Genomic DNA, 20369 nt, shown 5'->3' on the forward strand with positions numbered 1-20369 from the left:
CTTCACTAGTTATAGTTTGCCAACCTGAAAATGGCACATTTATCGCAACTGTTTCCTGTTAGTTAGCCAATCCTCTTTCCATGCTAATATATTACCCCAATACCACGAGTTCTTATCTTGTGCAGTAACCTTTTAGGCGGCATCTTAAAAAATGGCTTTTGGAAATCCAAATATACATCTACTGGCTTCCCCTTTATCCATCTTGTATGTTACATTCTCAAAGGACTCTAACAAATTTGTCAAACACATAAAGCCATGTTGACTCTGTCTGATTATAAAGGGTATTCTACTTTTCTAAATGTCCTATTAGATTCTAGCATTTTCCCATTACCAGATGTTAGGTTAACTGGACCATAGCTGTCAGCTTTTCGTCTCCCTCCTTTCTTGAATAGAGGTGTTACATTTGTGGTTTTCCAATCTGCTGGGACTTTTCCAGAATATAGGAGTTTAGGAAGATTACAATCAATGCATCCACTATGGTATATGAACCACGAAAAGTTAGAATGCAGGTACAGCAAGTGATTAGGAAGGCAAATGGAACGTTGACATTTACTGCAAGGGGAATGGAATATAAAAGTAGGGAAGTTTTATTGCAGTTGTACAGGCCCTTGGTGAGACTACATCTGGAATTTCGGTCTCCAACTGATATAATTGCGTTAGCAGTTCAGAGGAGGTTCGCTTAACTCAATCCTAAGATGAAGTGCTTACCTTATGAAGGAAAGTTGAACAGGTTTGCCTATATCCATTGGAGTTAAGAAGGAGAGGTGATCTTATTGAAATATAAAGGATCCTGAGGGTATTTGATAGGCTGGATACCAGGAGGATGTTTCCTCTTTTAGGAAAGACTAGAACTAGGCAACTAGCATAAGGACCCTCCCTTTTAAGTCAAAAGAGGATTTTTTTCTCTGAGAGTTGTTAGTATATGGAATTCTCTTCCCTAGAAAGCAGTGGAGGCTGTGTCATTAAATTTATTCAAGGCTGAATTAAATTTTTATGGACAAGGGAGTCAATGGTTATAGTGGGAAGCAGGCAGGAAAGTAGAGTTGAGACCACTATAGAGTTGATCTTTAGACAACTTTTCTTGGTGGAAACGTTTAACTTTAATTACAAGACAGCAGCAGCAACTGCACGTGTACATCAAACTCCATAACTAAAGAAGAACGCCACCCTGTAGAGGTTCCCCGCTAATACATTGGTTTACACAGATCATGTGATCTTACATCGCAGGATCATTCTTAAAGCTACAGTCCAACATTTCCCAAAACTATAATTATTACATTCCTCCCCCTTTAAATTTTCTATACATTTTGTATTTACAAGGATATTTATTTCATGACATTACAATACTTATAAAGGTCATGAAATTACAAGTTCAGTCTTTCATGTGGTTTCCTGATTCATATGGAATGTTACAGCTCTACTTCAGATTCTTTTGAAGGAAACACATTCTCTGGAATTACATTATCAGGTACCTCTTTAGACACATGCAGTTCAGTGTCTTTGACTCTGACAGAGACATCGGCCATGTCTGTCCTTGGTTGAGCAACCTCAACAGGAACCACTGGTTCAGTAATGGTTACAGGTGGAACAATATCTTGTTGGGGTCTCCCTCTTTTTCCTAAATGATCCACATGCTTACAGTGATCCAGCCCTCCACTTCCATGTGGTATGACAATGGTCCAGTCACTGAATTTACTTTACCAGGTAACCACTTCAGTCCTCCACCAAAATTCTTTACATATACTGCATCTCCAACAGTGAATTGTCTCTAACAACACAAAAACAAAAATTGTTGGAAAAACGCAGCAGGTCTGACAGCATCTGTGGGAGAAAGACAGAGTTAACATAACACTGACTTGAAATGTTAACTCTGTCTTTCTTTCCATGGATGCTGTCAGACCTGCTGAGTTTTTCCAGCAATTTTTGTTTTTGTTTCTGATTTCCAGCATCCACAGTATTGTCCTTTTATCTTATTGTGAATTGTCTCTCACAACTATGCAAATCATGAGTCACTTTTTGACTCCCTTGACTTCTCTCTACCTTCCCTTCCAAATTGGGAAGCACTAGGATGTCGTGTCTGAAGGTGGTGCCTCATCAGTAATTCTGCATCTTCTTTCTAGGCATCTTCTTCTTTTCATCCACAGAACTTAGTCTCTGCCTTTTTTTTTTAAACTTCACTGTTGGCCAGGCATCTCTCAGATGCAATCTCAACTTGTTTTAGTTCATTAGCTGAGCTACCCAAGACTTCATTATCTGCTCGCATTTTGGAAAGTTCTACGACCTTTGCTTTCAAAGCCTCTTGAGCTTCATTCAGCTGATTCTTCAGCTCTTCTGTCTCCTTCTTACATCTGTTGGCTTTCTCCTGGAAACCTGAACATTGCTGCATTTTCTCTGCCAAATGGTTCTTCAGTTTGTTGTTTGGAAGTCTGTTTAAATCTCACTTTGCACTGTCTCATTATGTGTTCACTTATGACAAAAATAACATTATACTTTTTTAAAATTGCCAATGGTTAGAAGATTGATTGTTGCCATGTTGCTGAAAGTTATTTTTCGATTTAGCTGCTAAGCAGTTTCCTCTCATTTTTTAGTTAGCGGATGCTGTTTCCTGCTTCGTGGCAGAGTCCTGGTTTTTCCAGCCACTTTTGGCTGACTGTTCCTACCCAACTAAGAGAATGGTACCATTTTGTGCCCCTTGAATTGCTTGTGAATCCCTTACAGCGCTTTCCATCGCCAGCGCTATTTCTAACACTTTCTTAAAATTAAGATTCATTTCAGCCAGAAACCTTCGCTGAATACTGTCCTCCTTCACATCACATACTAAACAATTTCTGAGCCTGTCATTCAAGGTTTCACCAAAATCACAATATTCCGTTAGTTGTTTTAATTTTGCCATGTAGGTAGCGATTGTCTCACCTGGGGCTTTATTTCGTGAATTGAACCTGAACCACTGCATTGTGATTGAGGGCTTGAGTTGACCATATTCCTTAATGAAGTCTACTAATTCACTGAAAGTCTTTGAACCTGAGGCACTGGGGGCCATCAAGCTTCAAATTAAACTGTAGGTTTTGCTCCCAGAAGTACTCAGGAGGATCGCTCTCCTCTTTTCTTTCATGTGCTTGAAAGAAGAACGCAAGATGTTCTATATACTGAGACCAATCTGTGGCTGGCTCAAAGGGATCGATTCTGATGAACTGTGGCATTTTGGATGAGTATATCTTTGTTTTTTTTTTAAATGAACTTAGATACTCATAATCACTGAGCAAGGTACAGCACCGAATCTGATATATCTTGTCATCAGTTTGAAATAGAGTTGATCTTCAGACAACTTTTCTTAGTGGAAACATTTAACTTTATTTACCAGGCAGCAGCAGTAACTACACGTGTGCATCAAACTCCATAACTAAAGAACTCTCCTCTGTAGAGGTTCCCCCTGCTATCACATTGGTTTAGAGATCATGTGATCTTACAATACAAGATTATTCTTAAAGCTACAGTCCAACATTTCCCAAGACTATAATTACTACAATACCACAACCAGATAGCCATGATTATACTGATTGGTGGAAGAGGCTCAAAAGACCGAGTAACCTACTCCGGCTCCTAAGTCCTATGTCCCCATGTCTGCAGCCACTTCCTTTAAAACACTAGGATGCAGGCCATCAGGTCCAGGACACTTGTCAGTCTTAGTCCCATTAGTTTTCTAATACTTTTTCTCCAGTGATAGTGATTGTTTTAAGTTCCTTCGTCCCCTTTTCCCCTTAATTTTCTATTCTTGGGATGCTTTTTGTGCCTTCTACAGTGAAGACAGATACAAAATACTTGTTCAAAGTTTCTGTCATTTCCTTGTTTCCCATTATTAATCCCCAGTCTTAGCCTCTAAGAGGCCGATGCTTACATTAGCAATTACTTTTTTATATATTTGGAGAAGATTTTACTGTCTGTTTTGGTATTTCTTTCTAGTTTACTTTCAGTCTAATTTCTCTGCTTTATTTTTTAGTCATCCTTTGTTGGTTTCCAAAATATCCGAAACTTCTGGCCTACAGTTAATCTTTGCGGTATTGGACATCTTTTCTTTCAATTTAATACTATCCTTAACTTCTGTAGATTGCCACAGCTGTTGAATCCTTCTCACAGTCTTTCTATCTCAATGGAATATGTTTAGAGTTCCAAAATATCTCCTTAAATTTCTGCCACTGCTTCTCTACCATCTTACCTTTTAACCTATTTTCCCAGTCCACAGGGTATTGAAGGAATGTTGCACTTTGGAGGCGCTGTCTTTTAGATGAGACATTATACCAAGGCCCCATCCACCCTCTCAGGTGGACATAAAAGATCCTATGGCACTGCTTCGAAGTTGCAGGGGAACTACTCCTTGTGTCCTGGCTAATATTTGTGTCTCAATCAAAATCACTTAAAACAGATTATCTAATCATTACCACATTTGTTTTGGGAGTTTACTGCGCACAAATTAGCTATTGTGTTTCCTAAACACTTTCAGATGGCCTGCGGCCATGAGAGGCATTACATAAATGCATATTTTTAAAGCCAGTCGTGTTGTAATCACATTGATATAGAACTTGTATATAGAAAGAAAATTTACATACATTGATTCGTCCTTCTCAAACTTCTTCCTGTTGCTCAAATCTTCTTGTTCTTTCATCCGATCAGCAGCTTGAGCCTGTTTATCAATTTCATTGAAGCTGCGGCTAGTCACTTTCTGTGCCCCTAAACCAGCCTTCTTAGCACCTAACTGTTTAACAATGGGGAAAAAAGTACAATAAACTTATTTTACTAATTCTTTTAACAGCAGCATCTCTTAAAACTAACAGTCACAATTCACTTTTTCTTCCTTTTGGTCGAGTTGACTCACAAAAGGTTTGAATTAGGAGTATTACGGAGAGAACAATGGGTTTATTTCACACAAGCACCATCCAAGAATTGAAAGACTCAACCACAAAGGTTCGTGTTTTAATTGATTTAGCTACACTCATGGTTGCAGGCACACAATGTGAAAATTAAAACATGCATTTAAATTAGTAGCACCACCACAGAAAAATTATCAGAAAGCACATATACAGCTGTATATAGATCTCCCAAGATATTACTCATGGTGTATTAAACGGTAAACTATTTATAGGAGTGTACACCATGTAATGAATTATTTTGCTATGCAGGTGCAGTTAACCAGAGTCTAATTCCTGTACATAGGCATCCTGAGGTCAATGAAAAATTCACTGTTTCAAGTGGTGGATAAAATGGCTTTTGCTCTCAAGTCCAAGGGTGGCATCAGAGGTCACATGGCTATGACAAGCCTATGGCCACATTGCACAAAGGCATTTCTCCAAACACCTCCCCTTTCATAAAATGAAAAAAAACAACCTGCATACACTATCATTTGCAGTTGCAAGTCAGATATACATGGTCTACAATGAAAATAGTCATGTACAGAAAACAGCTCATTTTAGTCCGACCTACTTTTGTCTGTCCTTACGCATGCATCGCACACACAATCTTTCAAGCATTCTGGTCTTCTAATGGTACACATGTGGTTTGTTATTGGCTGGTCGTCTGGTGTCTGCTCAGTTTTGTGATAATGTTACCTCTCCGGGGAATTTCGCTGCTTTGGTAATTGTTGCTGCTGATCCCTTGCCTTTGTTGGGGAACGGTTGACCTCTGGGATTTATGGTGGTTCAGTTCACTGTGCGGTTGGTGAACCTACATCTTTCTCATCAGTTGTCTGCTTTGAAAAAGCAGCAGCTCCAGTGCATGTATATGTCTGCAGTTACCACTATATCTGGTTATTCATTTTCACCAACTGAGGTGACAACTTCTCTACACAGGTTTGAAGTTGCTAAGTGGGCTGACTTTTGTTGAGTGCGCTAAATATTTGCACTTTGACCGGCTCTCCAAATTCTCAGTTCTGGCAATGATTTGGCAGCTTTAACAAAGTGAAATTTGGCTTACTACCGTTTAATGTCACTCACTCATATTACTATTTCCAGCTGTTGTATTATTTTAGCTATTGGAAGAGTAGTTTGAATGTAGCATGACATTGGTCACTGAGCTTGACCACTTTCCATGGTTTGTGTTTCTCCACTCTAGGACTGCCTTGTACACATCTGTGCTGGATCGACTTGATTTATCATTGATCCCTTTGGCAATTTTCACTGCTGCCTCAGCCTTTCCATTTGACTGAGAATAGTGCACAGATGATAAGTAGTGTTGAATCATCTCGATTCATTTATGATGTGCCTGAATTCTTCACTCATGAACTAAGGGCCATTGTCGCTCATCACAATGTCAGGAATGCCACAACAACTAAAGTGTGCTTTCAAGAATTCTATGATCTCACTGGTAGCTGTTGATGGCAACTTGTCTGACTACTAATCCAAATAGTAGTTGATGGTGACAAGATAGTCAGTTCTAAAAGAGAGAAGAGGTCTATTCCAAGCATCATACACAGTCTGTCTAGGATGTCATGAATCATGAGCAGCTCTTTTGCTTGCTTAGCTTGATGTTCACTACAAATATTGCACTAACTGATATGGTCCTCTTATCTCGTTGCCCATGTTTGGCCACTAGAACACTCCCACAGACTAGACTTGATTGCTTGATGGCTTCAACATCTCTTTCCTCATCTCCTTAGGGATGGTGACACCTTTGTACAAGATGCCATCTTGGGCAATCACTTCGTCCCTGTATGCTCAATACTCTCATTGCAATTAGTATGTCCTTGATGGTTTCCGGCTATCTTTTCATCACGACTTCCTGCAGCACTTGGAGAGGTGCATCTGGTTGTGTAGTTTGTTTGATCTGAGCAAGATGCTGGTCTGTCAGATTCAATGTTTCTGCTGGGCTGATGACTTCCACAGCATGTGCTGCTGTTGCTTTTCATTGAATCTGGAAGATTTCACACTCAGTGCTAGCAGCAGCAACTTTCTTCAAATGGAACGCAACTCTTGACAGCGTGTCGGCGATGTACATCTACTTACCCTGCTTGCACTTCACTTCCAAATGATATCATTGCAAACGAAGTAACATCCTTTGCACGTGCTTTGGAGCAGAAAGAAGTGTTTTGAGAAAGATGTTTTGAAGTGACTTGTGATCAGACTCTACCATCACTTTGTCTCTCCCAAACAGGTACTGATTAAAATACTCAAGCAAGGACAATAGTCTAGCACTCTTTCCCAATCTGTGCGTAGCACCATTCAGTTTGCGATAACGCTCTGGATGCAAACACAGTTGGTTGTTCTTGCTGCATGAGGGTTGCTCCAAGTCTGACCTCGTTGGTATCTCACTGCAGGGTGACCACATCGTTAATATCACAGTACCTCAGCACTGGCATTGCTGTCACTAAATGTTTGTTGCAAGTGAAAGTTGCCTGTTTTGTGCCCCAATACCATCGGACATCCTTTGCAGTGAGCTTGCCTAGAGATTAACATTCTGATGACAAATTGGTCAAGAACCTTGCTAGGTAGTTCACAAATCCAACAAATCATTGCACCACTTTCACATCTGTTGGTTGCTGCATCTCTACTACAGCTCTCACCTTATGAGGATCAGGGCAAACTCCTTTCACCTTCAGTACATGACCTAAGTACTTGACTTAGTTGTCTTCAGCTGCACTTTCTTCTAATCAGCTTCAGGTTCACCTGCCAAGCTCTCTCTAGCAGTCTCACTAGATTATGATCATGGTTTGCAATGGCTTCTTCCGTCATATCATCATATCCATAGACTAGCAGATCATCTACAATCGTTTCCACACCTGCAAGATCGTTGACTATCCCATGTCGTCGGTGTGGATACTCTTTCCTGAGCAGTAGAAATGCCAAGCAGCATGTACAATCATCTGTACCTCCCAAATGGCATCCAAAATGTAGTCAGGAAACTGCTGCTTTCATCAAACTCACTTGCCAGTATCTATCCTTAGCACCTAGGGTTGTAACTACCTTTGCCTTGTTGAGTTGTGACAAAATTTCTTTGATGGTTGACATGGAGCAGTGAACTCTCTTTAAAGCTTTTTGAGGTCCTTTGGATCAATGCACACACTCGCTTTACAGGTTGTTTCACTGCTACCATGCTGCTAATCCAGTCTGTAGGAGTTGTCATTTTCTTGATTAGTCCCATTTTTTCAAGCTCCTCTATCTTGTCTTTCAGGCTGAACTTGAGAGCAGCTGGAACGCTCTTCGAAAGACACCGAGCTGGTGCCACACTTTCATATACTTCAAGGTAGTATTCACCAGGAAGACACGCAAGATCGATGGAAGACGTTTTAATATATTTTTAGAACTCGTTCAGCAGTCAACGGTTTTGTTCCATGCAAAACGATGCAAACCTCTTCTGGCATGTGGAGGGTTACCAGTCCAATCTTTTGATTTGTTTCAGCTGGGATGAGTGGATTTTGCTTAGTGTCTACTATTTGGAACTGCAGATCTTCTTTCTTCCAATTGCACTGGCCTCTCAGCTTAGTTTCCCCTCTAAGGGTGAGCATTGTTCAATCATGTAGCCTCAACTATTTCACCAATGGCTTCATTTTTTGGTCACCATCTTGAGCAATCTTCACACAGGTCTGCAAAGCTCAAAGATGTTGCATTAGCACTGGTGTCTATCTGACAGTTCATATTAACATGATGCTCTTCTTCTGCAGTCATCATTCCAATAGTCACAAATCATTTTTTCCTTGACACTTGAAGGTGCCAATGTGTTCTAGGGTGCAGTGATTCACCAGGTTCACTGTCTGACACCTCGCCAATACCATCTTTATAGGCTTGTTTTTCTTATTTCCAGCGTGCAAAATGATTCAGCTCCTTGCAGCTAGAGCACTGCTTTCACCACATTGGACATGCTTCCTTTTCTTTTGTGTGAAGTCCTCCACAATATTTACATCCAGTACTCTGGCCTTGATCTTTCTACTGGGCCTTCTGCAAATAGTTCTTCCTTCCCTCCCTCCATTATTTTGTGTTTGGAAGGTCTGAACTGCCTCTCAGCAGAGTGTAAAGCCTTGTCAGTTCTCTCATCAATGTTCTGCAACTGATGGTTGACCATTTCAGAGCTTCTGCACGTCAACAGCTCTACATCAACAGCTCTCAAGAATAAGCTTTGCTTCTCAGCAGCCAAGCTCTCATGGCTGAATCTCTTGGTTCCTAAGACAATCCTTTCTCTCTAATCAGATCTTCCTTAAGCTGCTCAAACTCAAGATTCAGCTAGGCATCTCAATGCAGTCACATACTAATCCCCTCTTCCTGAGCTCTGGTGTTGACCACGTAGCATTCATAAGTAACGTTAGTGGAGGGCTCAAAATGGGCCCTTAAGGCCCCAATATTTCATAAGACTGGCTTTTCTGCTCTTGTGAGGTCTAGAGTGCAATATAACTTGTAGCATTCTCTCCCAAGTGCTGATAACAAGATTGCTACTCTGTTCACAGGTTTCTTATGTAACTCTGTGGCAATTTCCTAGTTTTGCCACTGAAATCAGAAGAATTTCAATTGCTTTTCAAATCTGCCTTCATTGCCAGGAATATTCAAAGCCTTACTGAATTATCCAGTGATCAATGTCCTGTACAAAGCTGCAGAGTGAAGTATTAGTTACTCTCTGCTGTTTCTTACAGCTATCAAAAACAGAGTAGAAATCAATGAGTTATTTTTCAGGTTGGTAGGCTGTGACTGGTGGGGTGCTGCACAGATCAATGCTTGGGCCCCCAATGTGGGGATTAAAGGTAATATTTCCAAGTTTGCACATGACACAGAACTAGGTGGAAGTGAGGGTTGAGGAGGATGCAAAGGCGCTTCAAGGGGATTTGGAGAGGCTAGGTGAATGGGCAAAAGTTTGGCAGCTGGAATACAATGTGGAGAAATGTGAGGTTATCCACTTTGGTAGGAAGAATAGAAAGGCAGAGTAATTCTTAAATGAGAGGCTGGGAAGTATTGAGCTTCAAAGGGACTTGGGTGTCCTTGTTCACAAGTCACTGAAAGCTAACATGCAGGTGCAGCAAGCAATTAAGGCGGCAAATGGTATATTGGCCTTTATTGCAAAAGGAGTTTAGTACAGGAGTAAAGATGTCTTACTGCAATTATATAAAAGCTAGGCAAGACCTAACCATGGTGTGCAGTTTTGGTCTCGTTACCCAAGGAAAGATATACTTGCCATAGAAGGCTCGCTAAATTAATTCCTGGGATGGAGGGATTGTCCTATGAGGAACAATTAGATAGACTGGGCCTTTATTCTCTGGAGTTTACAAGAATGAGAGATGATCTTACTCAAACATACAAAATTCTTAACAGGGCTCAACAGGGTAGATGCGAGAAGGGTGTTTCCCCTGGTTGGGATGTCCAGAACCAGGTGACACAGTCTCAGAATAAAGGGCAGGTTATTTAGGACTGAAGTGAGGAGGAATTTCTTCACTCGGAGGGTGATCGATCTTTGGAATTCTCTGTCCCAGAGGGTTGTGGAAGATCAGTCATTGAGCATGTTCAAAATGGAGATCAATAGGTTTCTACATATCAAAACATCAACGGATATAGGGATAGTGTAGGAAAATGGTGTTCAAGTAGAAGATCAGCCATGATCTCATTGAATGGTAGAGCAAGCTTGAAGGGTTGAATGGCCTACGCCTGCTCCTATTTCTTATGTTCTAAAATCCATTAAATTTCAGCTGCACACTCCTGACACATGTTCCAAGTTGTGGATGAAATGACTTCTGCTCTCAAGCCTTTATATAGCAAGAATGACATCAGAAATCACATGACTATGACAAGCCCACGGCCACATTGCACAAAGGCACTTCTCCAAACACTGTTGGCGAGAGAAACGTGAAGATTGGCAGATGGGTGTAGATTATTAGATCCAAGTCAGAAGAATGCAACATGAAATGAATGAATTTCTTATTCTGTGTTATACTTTTGGACATGTCCGAAGTGTGACATTTAAATCCCAAACTGATATGAGGGATACAGAAAATAAACCAGGGTTCTCAGTTTGTGATTTTTGTGCTTTTTGCTGTAAAGTGCACATGTGAAGGGTAGTTTTACCATGTGGCTGTGTGTGAAGGAGAAAGAAAACACAGAATTCTAAGACAGATATAATAAAGTCGCTCTATTAACCACAAAGCTATTAAAACCTCAAACTGTACAACAGAAATAACTCAAAATACACACCATTTTCTTTGCTGCAGCCGGCTTCTTTTTTGTTATGATAGAGGACTTGACATCTGTCAACGAATCCAAATCAGGAGTTAATATATTTCCCTACTCGGGCATTACCTCAAGTAAATAATGTATTCACAGGAAACAGGTTATGCCAAATGTTCTGAAATTGATGTTTTATCTTAAAGTTGCACAATTCCAAAATACATTTCCATGCAATAGCAACTTTACCATATTATACATAATGCTCAAGGAGCAGCATCTGAATTATGGATTCACAGGCCTGTTTTACCACTAAATTATACTATAAAATTGACTTTACAGTAATATTTTATTTTCTGTACAAGCTTCTTGCACAAGCAATAGCAGCACAGTGTAAAAGGAACAGTACTCATAAGCCATGAAAATTAAGAGATGCAAATTACTGCAGATAAAAATTAAAAGAGAAAGCATTTCACCGGTTAGTTTTGTGGGAAAACAGAATAGACAAAGATACAAATGAATTAAATTAACTCTTTCCAGCCTCTTTGAGAAAGTAAGTTTGTAATAGTAGCAGAGATCACGTTAATATGCAATCCTGGACCTTTACTCATTATGCTATGCAAACGAATGATGCTTTGCTTCAGTAATGATCCAGAGAAGTTAATTACAAACATTAAAACATATATTGAAATGGCTATTTGAAAGTTGAGGAAACACAGGCAAAAGGAGAAAAGAATACAATTATTGTTAGTGATATCTGCAGATAAATATTACATGTTTCTGCTATTCTAGTGAGGGCATCAGCTTAAATAATACATTACATGTCAAGGAATGGTAAATGAAAGCATTTACTAATCTTACCAAATAATTTTTCATCTTAGACAGAAAGACACAGCAAGGTGAGTGGAGGAGAAAGAGAGAGAGATCGAGCAAGTTGAATAAAGAGAGAAGAGGAAAGAAAAGTAAAGGAAAGAGATGAAGAGTGAAGAAAAATGTAAGTTAATGTGAGAGAGAGAAAAAAGAAAGAGATTCATTCACCTGGATAAATAAACTCTACAACTGGTGGCTGAAATGATTAGGCCAAGAACAAAATACAAGCTGGAAAGTGGAAATGATTAGGCCAAGAACAAAATACAAGCTGAAAGTGGAAATGATTAGGCCAAGAACAAAATACAAGCTGGAAAGTGGAAATGATTAGGACAAGAACAAAATACAAGCTGGAAAGCGTTAAAATAACCAGTTGACCCAAAAGATTTTTTTGATAAAATAGAACTAGTAAACACACTAAACAAGTTAATTTAATGCATTAAATCTTTGTGGTGTTAAATAGTAGCTCTTCCCAATTCGTGGAATTGTGCCCAAGTCCATCTGTACACTTTGGCTCAGAAAATCGAAGCAGCCAATGGTAGATCACAAACACCTTAACAGTCACCTTTGTTAGGTGTGACTCCTGCAGAAACTAAACTCATTGAGTCAGCTAAAATAGGGAAAAACAAATGAGAATTTCTGAGTAACAGCCAAAACATTTCTTTACCTCATGTACTATGATCCATATTTTCTACATTACAGCATTTTCATAATTTTAATTCTTTAAATTCTACATTAAAATTCAAAATGAAACAACCTGAAAAGACTCACAATAAAATTCAACATAATTAAGCATCTGTCTTTAAACATGCTTTCCCAAAACATCTAATATTCTGATGCAAAAATATTGATTGTAAACAACCTTTTATTAGCTTCAATCCATGAGTGATGCAAAGATTTTCAGCTGTATTCAATTTTCATTAAATCCAAAGTTGTTACCTTAGTTCTGGAAGCTATCTTGGTTTTAATCCATCTTGAAATCATCTCCTGTTTTTGAAATATTCTAAGAAATTTAGTCCCAATTATTGCCTAGTGATTTGTGCCATATTAGGGTAAATTTTAAGCTTTAGCATATATAGCACAAAGCTTTGGACGCCCGACTGGAAAGCAAGAATTCAGCATGTGCTAGCCATCATTTTCAGTCCATGAAAGTGGATAGCCAAAATGTTGTGGGCAGTGCCCACCCAATTTTGAGGTGTGAAGCTCTGATCCACATATGAAATACGGAAGCTTCTTTTGCAGTCACAAATTTAGTTGTTTTTTCATATTTTTATTCATGCTTTCCTGGGAACCTTGCCTTCCCCCAAAATATTTTACTAATTAATGATCTATTGAGAAGAATATAAAATGGTGGCTGAATATCAGTTTCTAACAGCTGTCACAAAAATCATACTAGTCACAACTAGCATTTTTATACTTCTTGAAATAATTTTAGTTTTAGTTTTGGGCAAGGGTGCTGAAGCAGAGCCAAATTTGAGGCATGCACACAAACACATCATTCTCCAGCCCACACTAACTCAGCACATCTATCTCAAGAGGCCTGGCTTATGTGGAGAAAGAATTCTATGAAATCCTACAAATTATAGAGGAATATCTTAGGTAAAGATCCTGTCATGGCACCGATGTCAATAAGGAACCTTCTCCTTTTAGCGTAATAATCTATGGAAATATTTTACACGTGTACATTTTAGAATATTACACACTGATTTCCTATAAAAATACTTTTAAGGACTTCAAGTGCATATTTAATATCAATCATTCTGTTACTTGACAAAATACTGGTGCATTGATCTATGAACCTACACAAGTTATGTACAAAAATGCACTCTTACAGTAAAACAATGTAACGGCTAAACAACATACCTAATGCTTCCTTAGGAGAGACACTGAGGCAATCGACATTTGGCCCATGTTCAGGCTCACCTAAAAAGGAAACATATATTCAAAAGCACAAAGCAGTTATGAATTACAATTCATAAGCCGGATAGGTGACAAGCTTTAAATGGCCATAAAACAACTTTCAGATTAATTGCAACAGCTGGTACACCTTCACAATTTGAAATATAAAAAGGTGAGGATAGATAATCCAGCAATTCATAAATAAATATATTAGAAGTACAGTTCTTGCTGGGTGACACTTTAATTACCACTCCACGGTGTTGACATCCTGAACTAAAGCCACAATCTCCCAGGCAGCAAGCTCAATGTTGGTTGATTGTAAGGAGAGTGAACAATCAGAGGCCAAGGAAAAAGAGGATGAAGGGGTTTTGTGTTTACACATGCAAAAGTGGGTCAGTTTGCATGCATGTGATTGGGATACATTGCACTGCAGTGTTTGAAAAAATGACTTTCTGTACACTTGAGATTTACAACTATTGGGTGGACACATCTGAATTATTCATAATACGCAAAGGTGGCTGCTATCAATGAGTTAATAAACTGTTTTAACATATAAACGAATGCCTTTGAAATACCTCCTTGTACATCATGAGCCTTGATGACAATTTCACACTGATTCAGTGCTTTCAATGAACTACAAATAATTGATTTCAATCTATAATGACAGACATCTCCAAAGCTTACCATCATTTTCTTCTTGCTGCATTTTTTCAGATGAGGACAGCTCTGGAATGGCAGAATCAAAGGTTTGATCTGCTGACTTCACATTGGCTGACTGGAATTAGACATGAAACTCTCATGACAATCCATAGCAGAAGTGCAACATGAATTCATTTTTAATGGCACACTGAAGCAATTTTGACTGCTTTGAGTAAAGGGCTTCACTTTGAACAAAATTATTAAATAGCGTAAGAGTGATTTGCGTTTATATAATAACATGGACATACAAAAACAAACCAAGGTGCGCAGAGGCATAACCCATAAAATGGATACAGAGCATAAGTACATGGTTTTAGGAGGAGGGGCCAGAGGCTTTGTCAAAGAGATGGGTTTTAAGGAGGGCATTAAAGAATGAGAGCATGACAACAGGGTTTAAGGAGGAAATTCCAGAGCATGGGGCCTAAGCAGCTGAAGGCACAACTGCTTATGGTATGGGAAGTGGGTGTGGAGGGGTGGTGGTGGCGCGGTGCGAGAACCCGGAAAGAAAGGAGCAGAGTTTAAGTAGTGTTATAGGGCTGGAGGAGGTTACAGCCACAGTGAGGCGTGAGGCCATGAAGGGATTTAAACACAAGGGCGAGAAATTTATTTTTTTTAAACAAGTGTTGAGGGGCTATCGTGAGCCATATGAGAAATCTCGGTGAGATCTCTCCTTAAATCACCATCTTTCAAAACTGCATCTAATCTTGCCACACAGCTCATTAAATTTACACATGGAAACAGTTTTCTTTTTTTCTACAGTCTTTCTAATGCAATTAAGGCTTTTGACTATTATCCTAACAAACAACAGTACTATTACAGGACAGACAGGCTGTATCAAAATTAAATAGGGCAGAGAGAGACTTGTAACAACATTGAGGCAGCGGTTGAGACTCATTTCAAATAGATGTTTTTTTTTTGAGGGGGGGGTGGTGTGTGTGTGCCGGGTCCCAGGTGAGCAGCTGGGTGTGCATACAAAGGGCCTGAATTAAGTGAGTTTTGGGTGAATTAGATTCATGCCCTAAGACTCAGATGTGTCCCAAAGATCAGAAAAAGGTGAACATCTGGGAAAATGGAATGAGGTAACTACATTACAGTGTATGTAGTTGAATACTAAAAAAATTAGAAATAATATGCAATGCTGGAGGCTATAGTAGCAGCAGGGATCCACAACAGGTAGGAATAATAGAAGCTTTGTTATTTCCAAATAATGAGATTGACCATAACCTTCAAGATTTAGAGCTTTTACAACAATAACAATTTACATTATATAATGTCTTTGAAATTGCAGTAAAACATTCCAAGGCATTTCACAGGAGCGTTAAGTTAGGGCAGGGTGGGGGGGTGGGGGGGAGGGTTTGGGATCAAAGTGGAAGGTGTTAAGGAAGGAAAGAGAAAAGAACGCAGAGAGGTTTAGGGAGGGAATTTCAGAGCTTAGGGCATCAGCAGCAGCTGAAGCCACAGCTACCAATGGTGTAATAATTAAAATCAGGAATGTGCAAGAGACTAGAATTGGAGCAGCACAGATATCTGTGAGCATTGTGGGGCTAGAGGTCGTAACAGAAATGGATAGCTTTAGAGGAAAGTGTGAACAGAAAAGGCGGCGGTGTGCACATATGTGCAGGTTAAATGGTGTGCTTTCTAAAGTGATAGAAAGCCAAAAAATTAGCTATTCTGGTTAGACATCACAGATGAGAAGAAAGCCAAGCTAATATTGGTGGTATACTACAGCTTTCCAGATACACAAAAAACGACAGTTCACTCTAAGATGAAACAAACAGGGTTTGTGGGAATCATAAAATGGTTAAAGCACAGGAGGAGGCCATTCAGCCTGTCATGCCCATACCGGCTCTCCGCAAGAGCAACTCACCTCATCCCATTCCCATACCTTTTCCTCATTGCCCTGAAATTCTCTTTTCCCCTCAGCTTATTATTCAATTCTCTTCCGAAGACCTTGATTGAACCTGCCTCCATCACACTCTCAGGCAGTACATTCCAAATCCTAACCATTTCCTGCATAAAAATTTTCCCTCATGTCGCCATTGCTTCTTTTACCAATCACATTAACTTGGTGTCCTCTGGTTCTGGATCATTCCACCAATGGGAACAGTTTCTCATATCTACTTTGTCCAGAGCCCTCATGATTTTGAGCATCTCTATCAGAACTGCTCTTAATTTCCTCTTTTCCTTGGAGAACAGCATCAGCTTCTCCAAAATATCCACGGAACTAAAGTTCCTAATATCTGAAGCCATTCTTGTGAATCTTTTCTGCACCTTCTCTAATGCCCCTATTATAAAGCCCAGGATCTCAACCAGCCCTGTTACCTTCAATGATTTGTGCACATTTACCCCTAGGTATCTGCTTCTGTTTAGAATTGTATCCTTTATTCTGTATTGCCTCTCCTCTTTATCCCCACCAAAATGAATCACTTCACACTTCTATGCATTAAATTTAGTCTGCTACTTGTCCACCCACTCCACCAGACTGTGTGTTCTCTCGAAGTCCATCACTATCCTCTTCACACGTCACAATACTTCCAAGTTTTGTGTCATCTGCCAATTTTGAAATTGTGCTCTGAACACCCAACTCTGTGTCATTAATATACGTCAAGAAAAGCAGGGGCCCTAGCACCCAACCCCAGGAAACAACACTACATGCCTTTCTCCAGTCCATAAAAACTGTTTACAACTGTTTCCAGTCACTCTGCCAATTTTATATCCATCCTGCCAATGTCCCATGGGTTCCAGTTTTGATGACAAGCCTCTTATGTGGCAGTTTATCAAGTGCCTTTAGGAAGTCCACATACGCTGCTTCAACCATATACCCTTGTCAACCCTCTCTGCTATCTCAAAGAAGCAAGTCAGTTCAACTTAATTTTCCCTTAACAAATCCCTGCTGGTTTTCCTTAATTAATTCACATTTGCCCAAGTGACAGTTTAATTTTGACCCGGATTATTGTTTCTAAAAGCTTTCGTATCACCGAGGTTAAACTGACAAGCTTGCAGGTGTTGGGCTTATCCTTACCCTTTTTTGAACAACCATGTAATATCTGCAATTCTCCTATCCACTGGCACCACCCTTGTGTCTAAGGAAGATTATTATGGTCAATGTCTGCAATTTTCACCCTTACTTCAACTTAGTATGTTTGGACGTATTGCATTCAGTCTTGGTGGCTTATCAATTTGAAGTTAAGCCAGACTAGTCAATACCTCTTTATGAAGTTTAGCCATCCAGGGTCTCAACTACCTTGCACTATAACTTGGGCAGCCTTAAGGTAGATGCAAAGCAGTCATTTAGCACTGCAGCTATAACCCCTGCCTCCAAGTGTAGATCCCATGTTTCTAATTGGCCTTACCTCTTCTTCTGCCACCTGTTCACTATTTATATGCCTATAGAAAACTTTTGTATTTTCTTTATGTTGGCTGCTATCTAGAACCATAGGGCAGAAATTTTCATGTGGTGGGCAGGCTCGGGCACAAGGCCGATCACTGCCTGCAATTGGCTCCACACCACCATTTTACTCCCACCCAGCGTAAGACATGACTGGTAGCGCTCAACACCACCTGTGTGGAAGGAGGGAGGAGGGAGTTGCAGCCAACGCTCTTTTTTGCGCATGTGTGCAAAAGAGCTCTTCAATCTCCAAGGCACGGAGCTGCCTCAAGGAGATTGAGTCGATGTTAAAATTAAAGGTTTAAAAATGTTTTTAAATACGTCACATGAATTGGGACGTTTTTATATTTATGAAAATTTTAAAAATTTATTGAATAAAGGCTTTAGGAGACATCATCCAGCTCGCAATAACCTTAATTAGATCCTTAATGGCCTCAACAGGCAGTTTACATATTGGCAGGTGTGTAGCCGACTCCCATGCACACCAGCCGAACAAAACATCTCAACTTGGCGTGATGTCGTCGGAACACAAGCCCAACATCATCGCGCGTCATTTTATGTGTCCGGGTGTCGGGCCCACCCCCACACACTGACTGAAAAACTCTTCCCATAGGAAAGTTAACGATACAGAAAGAGGCCATTGAGCCCATTTTGTTTGCGCCGGCCAAAAAAGAATAAATAAAAAAAACTAGCTGCCTATTCTAATCCCACCTTCCAGTACCCGGTCTGTAGCCTTGCAGGTTACAGCACTTGAGGTGCAGATCCAGGTATCTTTTAAATGAGTTGAGGGTTTCCACATCTACCATCAAACCAGGCTGCAAATTCCAAACACCCACCACCCTCTGGGTGAAGAGGTCTTTCTTCATGCCCCCTCTAATCCTTTCACCAATCATGTTAAATCTGTGTCCCCCGGTAATTGATCTCTCTGCTAGGGGAAACAGGGCATCCTTGTCCACGCTATCTAGGCCCCTCATTATCCTATACACCTCAATGAGGTCACCCCAGTGCCTCCTCAGTTCCAAGGAAAACAACCCCAGCTGATTCAATATTTCCTCATAGTTGCTATTTTCCAGCCCCAGCAAAATCCTTGTAAATCTCCCCTGAACACTCTCCAGAGCAATTATGTCCTCCCTGTAATGTGGCGACCAGAATTGTACACAAAATTGCAGCTGTGGCCTAAACAATGTTTTATACATTTCCATCATTACATCCCTCATGACATTCTAATGCCATCTCTTTCGTTCTCTTATTTCTTTTTTCACTCCCCTCTGAAACTTCTATATTCAGCCTGGTTCTCAATTATATTATCCACCTGACATCTCATATGCATTTTTTTCTACTTCATGTTACTCTGTATTTCTTTCATCATCTAGGGGGATCTGGGTTTATTTGCCCTACTTTTCCCCTTCATGGAAAAACGTTGGCTGTACCCAAATTCTCCTCTTTGTAGTAGCCCATTTTCAGTTATTGCTTTGCCAATATTTGACTGGAATTTTCTGGTCCCACCATGGGCAGGAAGGAAAATTCAGAGTCAGCCAAACGTCTATTGATTTTGGGTAGGAATTTGCAGTCCAGCCATGGGAAGGGCCGGAAAATCCTGGCCTTTGATTCCAATTTACCTGGGACAGATCCATTCTCAACTCCTTTTTTTAAAATTCATCCATGGGATGTGGGCATCGCTGGCTAGGCCAGCATTTATTGCCCATCCCTAACTGCCCTTGAGAAGGCAGTGATGAGCTGCCTTCTTGAACCGCTGCAGTCCATGTGGTGTAGGTACACCCACAGTGCTGCTAAGGAGGGAGCTCCAAGATTTTGACCCAGCGACAGTGAAGGAACAGCGATATATTTCCAAGTCAGGATAGTGTGTGGCTTGGAGGGGAACTGCCAGGTGGTGGTTTCCCATATGTCTGCTGCCCTTGTAATTCTAGATTGGAGTGGTCATGGGTTTGAAAGGTGCTGTCTATGGAGCCTTGGTGAATTCCTGCAATGCATTTTGTAGATGGTGCACACTACTGCCATTGTGTGTCAGTGGTGGAGGGAGTGAACATTTGTGGAGAGGGTGTCAATTAGATTCGTTCTTGCTGGAGATGTTTACTGCCTGGCACGTGTGGCATGAATGTTACTTGCCAATGGTCAGCCCAAGCCTGGAAATTGTCCAGGTCTTGCTGCATTTGGCCTGGACTGCTTCAGTGTTTGGTCCTTCCCCCAATTAATTATTTTTACACAGGATTGCTTCTTATTCTTATCCATAGCTAACCTAAATGTTATGATACCATAGATCATTGTCCACTAAATGTTCCCCAATGGACACTAGATTAATTTGACCCATGTCCTTCCCAGAAGCAGATCCAGCAATGCCTACTTCCTTAGACTGGAAACATACTCTAGAAACT

At 40.2% G+C, this 20369-nt stretch overlaps 1 protein-coding gene across 2 annotated transcripts in view; it reads right to left on the reverse strand.

Moving 5' to 3' along the window:
- Positions 1-20369, reverse strand: part of LOC121293113 (ADP-ribosylation factor GTPase-activating protein 3-like) — a 93040-nt gene that overhangs the window by 34119 nt on the left and 38552 nt on the right. The window contains exons 6-10 of one of the 2 annotated variants that reach the window (XM_041215782.1): positions 14574-14664; positions 13854-13913; positions 12556-12600; positions 11154-11206; positions 4605-4750 (exon numbers count right to left, since the gene is read on the reverse strand). In XM_041215782.1, the coding sequence (XP_041071716.1) occupies positions 4605-4750; positions 11154-11206; positions 12556-12600; positions 13854-13913; positions 14574-14664 (395 nt within the window). The remainder of the gene's footprint in view (positions 1-4604; positions 4751-11153; positions 11207-12555; positions 12601-13853; positions 13914-14573; positions 14665-20369) is intronic. The other variant, XM_041215783.1, reaches the window with a different exon arrangement.

Source organism: Carcharodon carcharias, chromosome 21, assembly GCF_017639515.1.
Source record: "Carcharodon carcharias isolate sCarCar2 chromosome 21, sCarCar2.pri, whole genome shotgun sequence".
NCBI lineage: Eukaryota > Metazoa > Chordata > Chondrichthyes > Lamniformes > Lamnidae > Carcharodon > Carcharodon carcharias.